At 41.5% G+C, this 12,109-nt stretch overlaps 1 protein-coding gene across 9 annotated transcripts in view; it reads right to left on the bottom strand.

The window, feature by feature from the left end:
* LYRM4 (LYR motif containing 4) overlaps positions 1-12,109 on the bottom strand; it is a 192,755-nt gene that overhangs the window by 40,750 nt on the left and 139,896 nt on the right. Inside the window, exon 3 of one of the 9 annotated variants that reach the window (XM_008519393.2) lies at positions 4,704-5,174. The exons of the other annotated variants lie outside the window; for them this stretch is intronic. Coding sequence (XP_008517615.1) covers positions 5,112-5,174 — 63 coding nt within the window. The 3' untranslated portion in view covers positions 4,704-5,111. Of the gene's footprint in view, positions 1-4,703; positions 5,175-12,109 lie in introns of those variants that run through there. 9 annotated transcript variants of the gene reach the window in all.

Below are 12,109 nucleotides of genomic sequence, written 5' to 3' on the forward strand. Positions count from 1 at the left end.
TGCAGCAGTGGGCAACACGGGGCACAGGCCAGATTATCTGGGTGTTGGAGGGTCAGAGCAAGCCTGGTACAGCCCACCCTCTGCCTGCCCCACTTCGTGTCCTCCCGGCTTCCCCAGAAGAGGCCGTGTAGAGGCACTCCCTGCAGCTGCAGCAGCAGCCTCCTTCCACCCACCTGGAGGGAACAGCTGCAGTGGAAGAAGCCATGTGCAAACAGGATATGGACCGTTTCTTTAAATGTGCTCATCTTTAACTGCTACGGGGAAAGTGCAAGGAAATTAATCTGCCTGTCCCAACTTTTTGCCCCAGCTGATTTTAAAAAGAGCCTCTTACCATTCTGCTGTTAAGGCCACTGCAATCTAGCAGATGGGCCTTTTCCTCACTTTCATTTGCTTCAATAGTCATACTATAGCCATTTTATTAAGACTATGACAACTTCATACTTGTATGTATAATAATGATAGTAATAACTAATATCTGTCTAACACTTTAAAGTTCACAAAGTATTTATACACTTTATTGGCTCACCTGATCCTTCTAAGGGCTGTTGAGTAGGTATCATCATCACTCTAACTCTATTTTACACTTAAAGAGATCAGGGCCTGGGAGGTAAAGTTAATTTATCCAACATCACGGGGTTAATACTTACTACTCTGGCTTGAAGCAAATCTCTAAATTTTAATCCTTTAATTCTCAGTTAATTCTGTGATACAGTGTAGTTTTAAAAAACTATTAAAAGAGGGCCCGTCCCGTGGCCAAGTGGTTAAGTTCCTGTGTTCCGCTTTGGCGGCCCAGGGTTTTGCAGGTTCGAATCCTGGGTGCGGACATGGCAGTGCTCGTCAGGCCACACTGAGGTGGTGTCCCACATGCCACAACTGGAAGGACCCACAACTAAAAAAAAACCGCACAACTATGTACTGGGGGGCTTTGGGGAGAAAAAGGAAAAATAAAATCTTAAAAAAAAAAAGCTATTAAAAGAAACGTATTAAAAGAAAATTTAAAAAGTCAAGCATAATCCCACCATCCCAAATCAACTTTATTTTTATTTTTGCATAATAATTCTGTCATGTTTACATATGAAAAGCTAGAAGTAATTGTTTACAAACTATCACGTGCATATACTATTTGGTGTTATTAATTTAGATTTCTAATACCACACACATTTCCCTAAATTTCTACATAGTCTTCACAATTGTAAATGTGTATTAAACAGTGTATTTCAGCTGAAAACATTATCAATTCCAAGATAAGGTTTGTTTATTTCCCCTTCCCCCCTTTTTTTACATTTTGGAGAAAGGATTTTTTTCTTAGAAAATATATTATTTTTATGAGTTCATATCTTTTGCCTCTTCTCTCTTTTCTCCTCTTTCCTTTTGTCCCTTATGTATCCAATTGGGCTAAGAGTATGACTTCAGAAATGTCCATCTCTCACGGATGGACCCTCTAAGAGAGAATTATCGCTGTTCAGGCAAGTGGGGACACACTTCCAGGAATCACAGCTGCACAAGGCAGCCGTTCAGGGAAGAACAGACAGGCTGGCTGGCTTTGTCCTGAGCTCGGGTGTCCTTCCTCCAGCAAGTCTTCCCTGACCCACGTCCCGGCCCGGCACCTTCCGCGGCAGGCACACAGCCCCCACTATGCCAGTGCGTCTCAAACTTCAGTGTGTGTGAGATTTACTGCAGGGTTCCTTGCCAACCCTCAGAGATTCTGAGGTAGCAGATCTGGGATGAGGCTTCAGACCGTGATTTGGAAAAGTGCTCCGTGCACTCATGACCTTCTGTACTGTCTCCGTCACAGCACCAGCCACACTGTACTGCCTTTATAGTTTATGTAGATTATGTGTTTGTCTCCAACAGGAGGCTGTGAGCTTCTTGAAGTCTGGGGCTGTGTCAGTTTCACATCCCTTACACCTAGCAGTGTGGAGTCAGCTTCGTTCCTACCCCCAATGAAACTGTATTCCCCTAAGAGTCTGGAAGCCAGTTCTCAGCATATGAGGCCTGTGGGATATCTTGCATGACCTTGCTAATGTGGTTGGCATTGCCATGGTGAGGAGAAAGGACCCTTGCCCCACCTTAGTCCACCGCACACAGCTGCTAGAATCATCTCTCTCTGATCATATGATTATATGAAGGTTCTTGGCATAGAAACCTGCATGGTTTATCTCTCTTTTTTTTTTGGTGAGGAAGATTTGCTCTGAGCTAACATTCCTTGCCAACCTTCCTCTTTTTTTTTTTCTGAGGATGATTAGCCATGAGCTAACATCCATGCCAATCCTTCTCTACTTTGCACGTGGGATGCCTCCACAGCATGGCTTATGACTGGAGCAAGCCTGCACCTGGGATTGGAATCTGCGAACCCCAGGACACTGAAGCAGAGCGCGCAGAACCTTAACCACTTGGCCACAGGCCAGCCCCCATGGTTTCTTTATTCACTCATATTGAATCCTCATTCCCCGGCCGAGCTCCAGGCCCTCCACCAACTCTTCTCCCCTTCAAAGCCACTCAGAATAGCCAATGGCATGCTTTTGTTGTCTCAATATGGAACCTTGGGTCTATGCAGCCTGAGACTGAGATCATAAATCAGTCTGTGAGCAAACATCCCCCTTAGCTGTCTCCAGTGCCTAGCACGCTGTCTCAGTCAATCTCTGCTAAAAGAATGAATGAATCCCAAGAGAAGAAGGCACTTGTTCAAGGTCTCCGCGCAAGCCCCGGCCAGAGGAGCAGGAACCCAGCACTCTGAGTGGTCACGAGCCAGAAGCTGAGCCTGGCGGACAAGGCTTCTTCCTTAGGCAGTCCTTGCAGCAGAGTTCTTCATGTTGTTTAGGAAGAAGATGTTTTTGTTTTTTTTTTTAAAGATTGGCACCTGAGCCAACAACTGTTGCCAATCTTTTTTTTTTTTCCTGCTTTTTCTCCCCAAATCCCCCCAGCACACAGCTGTACATCCTGTAGTTGTGGGTCTTTCTAGTTGTGGTGTGTAGAACACTGCCCCAGCATGGCCTGATGAGCGGCGCTGTGTGCGCGCCCAAGATCCGAACCAGTGAAACCCTGGGCCACCGAAGCAGAGTGTGTGAACTTAACCACTAGGCCACGGGGCTGGCCCCAGGAAGAAGATGTTTTAATGATATTCCCTTGAACTAGAGAAACTGCAACATCTGAAGTACTCGCCGTTTTTTAGAGAGAGTGAAATTTGAAGCTTTTGATGATGATCTCAGTGATAAAAGCCATGCTCTGGATTTCCACTTGAGGCCAAAACTTGACCTGCTGTAAGTAGCTTTCCTTTGGACTGATTTCTGATTTGCTTTTCTGTTCAAACAAGGTGGCTAATCCATTTCTCTCATCACCAAGACGAAGGGACCCTAACATGGGCTTCAACCCTGAGGACATGGCCCGGCTGGTGGGACAAGCCCCTCTTTTAGAGTTGTTTGTAAGAAGCCCTCACCTTTCTCCTTTCCTTTCCAAATCGTTTCTTAATGAAAGTAATGTGTTCCTATCATTTAGCTTTGGGACTCTATTATAGAAACCTGGAGATTTACCACAAACGTGAGCCCTTTAGATATCAAGATTATTTCCTTTATTCTCTGATAGAAATATCCCAAACTCTTCTAATGCATAATGAAAGGTCACCCAGAGCCGTGAGAGCACCAGGCTTCCTCTCCCTTGGAAGAAAGTGATAAAGCTCTTTATGGCCTTAGCACTTTGGTAGTGCCTGGGACACCACCCGGCCACCAGCACCAACTCACTATAAAACTCAGCGGGATGGAAACAAATCCTCCAAGACCACAGGGAGATTAGCAGTGTAGGTGCTAAAAATGCTCAGTTCTTTGAAGTATGTAAACAACAGGCAGATATGGCAAAGGAAAATGTATAAAAAATCAGTCATGTGCAAAAATGATTTTGTGCAGCACTTCTATTCCTAGGTATATGCTCAAGAGAAATGAGAACATATGTCCACACAAAAAAGGTGTACAAGAAAGTTCACAGCAGCACTATTCACAGTAGCAAAAAGGTGGAAACAACCCAATGCCCATCAACTGACGAATGGATAAATAAAACATGGTATATCCATACACCAGAATACATCCAGCCATAAAAGGGATGACATACTGATACATGCTACAATGTGGATGACTCCTGAAAACATTATACTAAGTGAAAGGAGCCAGACACAAAATGACATATATTGTATGATTTCTTTTTTATGAAATGACCAGAATAGGCAAATCCATAGAGACAGCAAGTAGATCAGTGCTTGCCAAGAGCTTGCGGTGAGTGAGTGAGCAGGAGAGAATGCGGAGCGATTCCCAATGAGTGTGGAGTTTCTTTCTGGGGTGCTGAAAATGTTCTAAAATTGATTATGGTGATGGCTGCATAACTCTGAAAACACTAAAAACCAGTTAATCATACAATTCAAATGGGTGAATTGTATGATATGTGAATCTCAATAAATATGTTAAAAGATGTTAAGAGACATTAAAGGTTTTGTGTTTATAGCCTAAATACTACCTATACTTGTGTTGTCCTATTGGCCCCATGGCTATTTAGCACTTGCAATACGGCTAGGCCAAACTGAGATGTTCTATAAGATATACACTGGGTTTCAAAGACTTAATAAGGAAAAAAGAATGCAAAATATCTTAATATTTTTTGTATTACATGTTGAAATGACAATATTCTAGATACACTGAGTTAAAGAAAATACATTAGAATTAATTTTGCCAGTTTCTTTTTAATTTTGTTAATGTGGCTACTAGAATACACATGTGGTTTGGATTTATAGCTTGTGTTATATTTCCATTGAATAGCGCTGGTCTATACCATCCTTTTTTAAAAAGAAGTTTTCTTTATTTTTAGTGGGTTTTTAAAAAACATTGCAAAATATACATTATGTTAAAATTTACCATATTAACCTTTACTTTTTATTTGGAAATTAATATACGTTCAGAGGAAGTTCACAAAAGTAGTACAGAGAGGTCCTGTGTACTTGTCACCCTATTTCTCCCAATGATAACATCTTGCCCAACTCTAGTACAATACTAAAACCAGGAAGCTGACATTGATACCATCCAATGAAATTTTTTTCGTGGAAGACCAGTCAACCCTTGGTGAGGAGAAATCTAGGCATGCAATAGGAAATAGTGTCTTGAAGTTGTTGATCCTCCACAAAATAAACAGTACTCCTGTTGGAACAATAAAAATTAAGTGGAAATTTCAATTTAGATTTCTGTTGTCTGCACAGAAACATTTTATAGAACTGCCAACGTGAAGAGAACTGCAGCCATGACATTCACATCTTGGGAGCAGGGTGCCTATTCCACTCTCTCCCTGCTCCTAGCTGAAAGTGGGGGTGACCAACTGCCTGGGCACCCTGTGGCCTCCCAGATACAAGGTGCTTCTTTAGCTCACCAATACCAAGGGCTTCATTAAGCTGTCAGGCTTGAGAGTGGCTGAGCACACTCCACCAGGGAAAGTCAAAGTTACAAGGCTGCCTGGCTGATGGACAGCAGATAAAAGGCAGACACCTTTATCTTTTCCTTCTCGGGGAAAGAAATCATATCTGAAGATTTCAGGGGCCACTTTTAACGAACTGACTGTCACAAATAAGTGCATTTGGAGATCATGCTCTCCCTCCTCCTTTACCTCCCCACAACCATTTTGTGAACTTGTCTTATGGGCCCTCTAACTGTTCTCTTTTGTTTTCCTCTCTGTCCACACTTCCTGATGTTCTTACACAACTTTGGATGTGAACTACTATGTGGGGGATGAGTCCATCAATCTTGGTTTTACTTACAACTTTGAGTGAGGTCCCTTCTCACCCACATGACAAGATGTTGATGCTCCCCCAGAGCTGGGGCCTGGGGATTCTCTCAGACAGTCCATGCTGGGGCCCACACTCCTTTGAAGGCTTGGCTTTGCCCCCTTCCCCAAGAACCTCTGATGTGCAGTTCACAGAGACACTTACTCAAAGAAAACCTCATTCCCCACAAAGCACCTCTCTTGGTCACTAGCGCAGAATATCTCCACATGAGCACTGTCTCTAAGGGCTTGGAGGCAGCCAGTAGCCTCAACCCTGACCACCCTCCAGCCATGCTCCCAGGACCGCAAGGGTCACTGTATATGTATGTGACATGTCTCAAGACTGTGTCCATCCCATTCCTTCCTGGGGACTGGGGACAGGAAATAGTGGCATTGGGTTCATCAGCTCTCCAAAGGATAAGTTTATGTATTAATTGCTGCTGTAACAAATTATCACAAACTGGTGGCTTAAAGTAACACAAATTCTCTTACAGTTCTGGAGGTCAGAAGTCAAAAATCAGTTTCAGTGGGCTAAAGTCAAGGTGTCAGCAGGATTGGGTCCTTCTGGAGGCTCTGGGGGAAGAATCTGTTTTCTTATCTTTTCCAGTTTCTAGTGGCTGCCTGTATTCTTTGGCTTGTGGCCCCTTCCTCCATCTTCAAAAACACATCCCTCCAATCTCTGCTCTGTCATCACATCTCCTGCTTCTCTTCTGTAGTCAAATTTCCCTCTGCCTTCCTCTTATACGGACACTTGTGATTACAATTAGGGCCCACCTGGAAAATCCAGGATCATCTCCTCATCTTAAATCCTTAACTCGATTATCTCTGAAAAGTCCCTTCTGCCATGAAAGGGAACATTCACAGTTTCCAGGAATTAGGATGTGGACATCTTTGGGGGCCATTACTCAGCCTACCATTATTTTGTAGTTCTGTTGAAAATAAAAACTTGAAAACTTTAACATATTTTACTGTAGAAAATGTGAAAAGATAGCTCTAGGCCCATCCTTACTCTACCAGCCACACTGAAGGGAGAGTACAAGGCAGCCCACAAAGGCCAAGTCAGAGACCAAGTACCAAGGAGTAACCAAGGGAGGTGGCGTGGAGGGGAGGGAGGGTGTGCTCTATGAGGTCTTTATTTCTAAGTCAGTTAAGTTCTTGGAATATGCTTTTCTTATAGATTATATTCTCAATATTGATTAGGTTTCCAGCTCTCACTACAAAATTAATTGACTCTGAAATCTCTCTATTAAGAAGGGTTGGAGAGAGGGATTCTGGGAACTCGGACACCAGATACGCTTCCCCTCTGCTCCCAAATCCAATCTCTCTGCCTCTCTGAGATAGGCACGAAGCTGCTGAGGCAAGTAGAGCAGCTGGTGTGAGTGAGAGCCTTCTTCCTGGAGAGCATGCCGGGCCTGGAGACCAGCACTGAGGATTCTGCGATGAGTGTAGCTGGAGGAGGTCTGTGGACCCTGGGGATCTGGCTGACACTGGTCTTGTAAGTGAACTTTATCAGTCAAGGAGGAACTGGAAAGCAAGGCTGGCACTCCCTGTTCCTGAGGATGGGATCGTATGAGGGGACCTGGGAACAGGAAGACAGGCAGTTGCTGCCATTGCTAGCCCAGTGGTCTCCTGGGAGTAGGAGATCCTTCCCTTTTATCCTTACGGAAACGTGGCCATGTAGGGCACCCCAACAACCAGACCTGAACCCAGTGAGATGACCAAGAAAAACAACAACACGCTTAAGGGACTCTAGAAGCCAGAGAGAAGAAAACTGATCCAAATAGCTGCCTATAAAATAAAGCTGCTGGGAGAGATGGACAAGTAGTATACAATAAAAGCAATTAGAGCGACTTGGAAAGAAACAACTAGTAAGCAATGAACAAATTTATGAAATTTATATACGTAGGGGAATAGGATGTCTTGATGGGAGAAATAGATATCCTTTTTCAAATAATGGTAACAAATGTATGCTTCTAATTATAAGCATCAGGCTACAGAAGGCAATCATCAAGGGCATAGAAGAGTACAACAGAATTCGCAAACTACTAAAAGAGGAAAAAAAGGAATGAATAGCTACTTCATAAAACCAACAAAAACAAAGAAAGGAAGAAGGGAGATAAACCAGAATTAATAATAGAATGAGATGGAAGGAATAAAATCAACCCTACCAGCCATTATATGAAACGTAAATGGATTATCTGGGATAGACAAAACAAAACAAAACAAAACACCTAAAACAAGAGTGATAAAGACTGAAAATCAAGGGATGAATTAAGATACACTAGGCACATTTGAGGGGGAAAACACATGTTTATATTAACATTAGACAAGGCAGAGTTGAGTCTAAAAGCACTAAATTGAAAAATGAGCAACATTTACAAAACACATATAGCAGTTGTAAACCTGTATGCACTAAATAAGACAGTAACTAAGTATACATGGACTAAACTATTAGAAATGTGAGGAGAAACTGATGAAAATAAAATTATAGTGGGGAACTTTGATAGTCCTCTTTCAAAACTGGATAGAGCCAGTCCATTTTAAGAGGGTAATGACATAGAAGAATTGAATAATACGATGAACAAACTAAGTACACATATATGCAACTCAAAGCATATATTTTTAAAAAACATGTCCATAAGATATTTACCAAAATAAGCATCCACAAAAATTGGTCAAGGACTTGGCCAAAGAAAATCTTAAATCTCAGGCTACTTTACTTTTTATTAGATTTTCAAATTAGCTGCCACAGAGTTGCCCATAGCTTTCTCTGACAGGATATCCTTAATATGTAATCATTAGAAATGAAGAATATTTAATGACCTAGAAAATATATTTTCAGTGGGAAAAAAAGGCAAGATATAAATCATAATTGAGATGCAATCATATGCCTTGGCCTCATAACTTTATCCCTAACTTATACCTCTATCTTCAAGGAATCATGGATCTACAATTGATAGATAGGATTTATCAGCAGATCCTAAATTCTAACCTGGTTTAACTGTACCCAGCTCTTGTGGCTTTCAGGACACCCCCACAGTGAAGACAGAAGGCCTTTTTGCATCCTATCCCTTAACCCCCTGCCTGTGATGGATTAAGTTTGAGGATCACTTGTCTTACCTACTTAGCAATACTACCTATTTAGGAAAGTAACATTTACTGGGCATGTGTCAGCTTAGATGCTTTACTTAGTTTCTCACTTAATTTTTACAAAAACTCTATGCAATACATAAGACTCACATACATCTTATGGATGAGCAAAGAGAATCAGAGAAATTTAGTAACCTGCCTACATTTTCACAACTGGTAAATTAATTATGGCGCTGACATATGACATTCTAGGTCTTCTGACTCCAAAAGTGCATATAACCTTTAAAAAACCATATATATGTGTTTATTCACAACCAAGCTTTATTACTTTATTAGAGCTAAACAAACATATCAAGGGTCACAGCAAGGAAGGGAGGAAACAGGGCCAGCTCCTAGGCTGGAGATGAGCCTAGAAAGGTGGTTGGTGAGGGGAATGTGGGTCAGAGCAAAATCTATGATGTTTTTACTACAACACACTTCATCTGAAAAAGCGTCTTTCTAATTAATATCTTAGACGGAAACTTCATGTTATTCAAACAGAAGAGTCCTTCGGTCACTTAGGCTGGGCTACAAAAGGCTGAGAAAGACCGAGTTGTGATTTCCAAGTTTAATTTGTAGTTCCGCTTCAGGAGTACATCTTAGCCACAGTCATTTTCAGAAATGAGAGTTTAGGATATTAACCGAATGCTGAGCAAAGAAAATTACAAGCCATCCATCTCTCGGATCACATAAAGAACTTAGCTTTGTGAAGCTCCATGGGGAGCAACAAGCCACTTGCCCAGTGTTTTTGAGTTTATTCAGATTTTGCCAGAAAAGGAAGTTGGCTGAAGCAAAGGAGAACTACAACTCCCTATCTACGTTTAAGCTATCTGCAACTCTGCCAAAGCCGCAGAGGCGGCAGCAGCTGTGGTCTGATCCGAGCTCACGGGAAGCGAGTCTTGCTAAGGAAACGGCATGTTCCTTCCTGAGGCAGGGAAGCAAGTACTGCTGAGCTTCTACAGGACTGATGGCAGCACGAACCATGCCCGGATTAGACAGATGACAGGGGAAAGCTCACTTCCCTCCCTGAAGAGTCGTAGCAGTTACTTGTTCTCTTGCCCCTAGGTTTTCTGGAGAAGTGGCCGGGACAGACCCCGAGTCTGCTCTGGCAGGGTGTGTGCACACATGGGGAGACTGGGGACACTGAGGGGCCACTTGTCTCGAGGCTACCATTTCATGGGCTATGCCACTGTTTCACATATCTAGATGGCAGTTAGAAACGCAGGGCCTTTTTCTCTCATATTAAAAAACAGTCACATCAGTGCAAGGTGATCTTTTTCTTCTCAGGCTTTCCAAACATTTATTTTCTAAAAAAAAGACATAATATTTTGCCTAACTCTAGGCAGCAGATTTCTGACAGCATCTGCTGTCTGACAGCAGTTGAAAGGACATGGCTATTCCTCAGAACAAGTGAACAGACTGGCACAAATTTAAATATATCACGCCCCCACCAGCACCTACGAAGACGACTTGAAATCCAGCCTCTATCTTCCAAACCTTGGCTGTCCACTGGCATCCCTTGGAAAGCTTTAGAATATTCTGATATTTGGGTCACACTTAAGAGATTATGATTTACTCGGTCTGGGGGGTGGCTTACATGTCAGAATTTTTAAAAACTGTGGTAAAATACATAACATAAAACTTACTATTTAAACCATTTTCAAGTGTACAATCCAGTGGCATTAATGACATTTGCGGTGTTGTACAACTATTTTCACTATCTACTTCCACAACTTTTCCATCACCCCATACCCACTAAGCTGTCACTCACCATTTCTCCTCCCTCCAGCCCCTGGTAACCTCTAAGCTACTTTATGTCTCTATTGATTTCCCTATTCTGGATATTTCATATAAATGGAACCATACAAATATATGGCTTGTGTGTTGGACTTCTTCCACTTCGCACAAAGTTTTCAAGGCTCATCCAGCTTGTAGCATATATCACTACTTTATTAATTTTACGGTTCAATTCCACGGTGTGGATATACCACATTTTGTTTTATCTATTCTTCAGTTGAAGGGCATTTGGGTTGTTTCTACCTTTTAGCTATTGTGAATAGTGCTGCTATTTGTGTACAAGTTTTTGTTTGAAAACCTGTTTCAATTCTTTTGAAGTAGAATTTCTGGGTCATATGTTAATTTTATATTTAAGTTATTTAGGAACTGCCAAACTGTTTCCACACAAGTCAGGATTTTTAAAAGCTCCCCAGGTGCGTCTAACATCCAGCTGAAGTTAAGAATCTATTGAGTTAAGATCTACCTAATTTTTATACAAGATAAGTGATAAAGATGAAATCAGCAAAAATAGATACAAGGACTTACTTCTTCAGCAAACAAATTTCAAGAAAAAACAAAAGGGGCTGGCCCCGTGGCTGTGTGGTTAAGTTCGCGTGCTCCGCTTCCGAGGCCCAGGGTTTTGCTGGTTTGGATCCTGGGCGCGGACATGGCACCGCTCATCAGGCCATGCTGAGGCGGTGTCCCACATGCCACAACTAGAAGGACCCACAACTAAAATATACAACTACGTACTGGGGGGATTTGGGGAGAATAAGCAGGGAAAAAAAATACCAGATTGGCAACAGTTGTTAGCTCAGGTGCCAATCTTTAAGAAGAAAAAACAAGAGTGAGCAAAAAAAAAAAGATATATAGGCAGAACTTACAGATTAGAAGAAATTCAAGAGATACATTATCCAGAACCTTATTTGGATCCTAACTCAAAGACACACACACACACACACACAGAGTGTAAAAAATTATATTTATGAGACAATTTAAAATTTAAACTGTATATTTCATGATATTAAAGATTACTGTTATTTTGTTAGGTATGATAATGGTGTTTTAGTTATGTTTTAAAAAAGAATCTATCTTGTCAGATATATACTAAAATTGTTTCATATGAAATATAAATTTTCTCAAAATAATATGAGAGGGAATGGCTGGGCATATAGATACAATATCATTAGCCACGAGTATATAATTATTAAAGGTGTGTAATGGGTATATTATACTACTCTGTCTACATTTGTATATGTTCATATCTTTCTATAATAAAAAGTTAAAAAACAAGTTGGTACAGCCATTATGGAAAACAGTATAGAAATTCCTCAAAAATTAAAACTAGAATTACCCTATGATCCAGTAATCCCACTTCTGGGTACATATCCAAAGGCACTGAAATCACTATCTT

This window comes from Equus przewalskii, chromosome 19, assembly GCF_037783145.1.
Source record: "Equus przewalskii isolate Varuska chromosome 19, EquPr2, whole genome shotgun sequence".
Classification (NCBI taxonomy): Eukaryota; Metazoa; Chordata; class Mammalia; order Perissodactyla; family Equidae; genus Equus; species Equus przewalskii.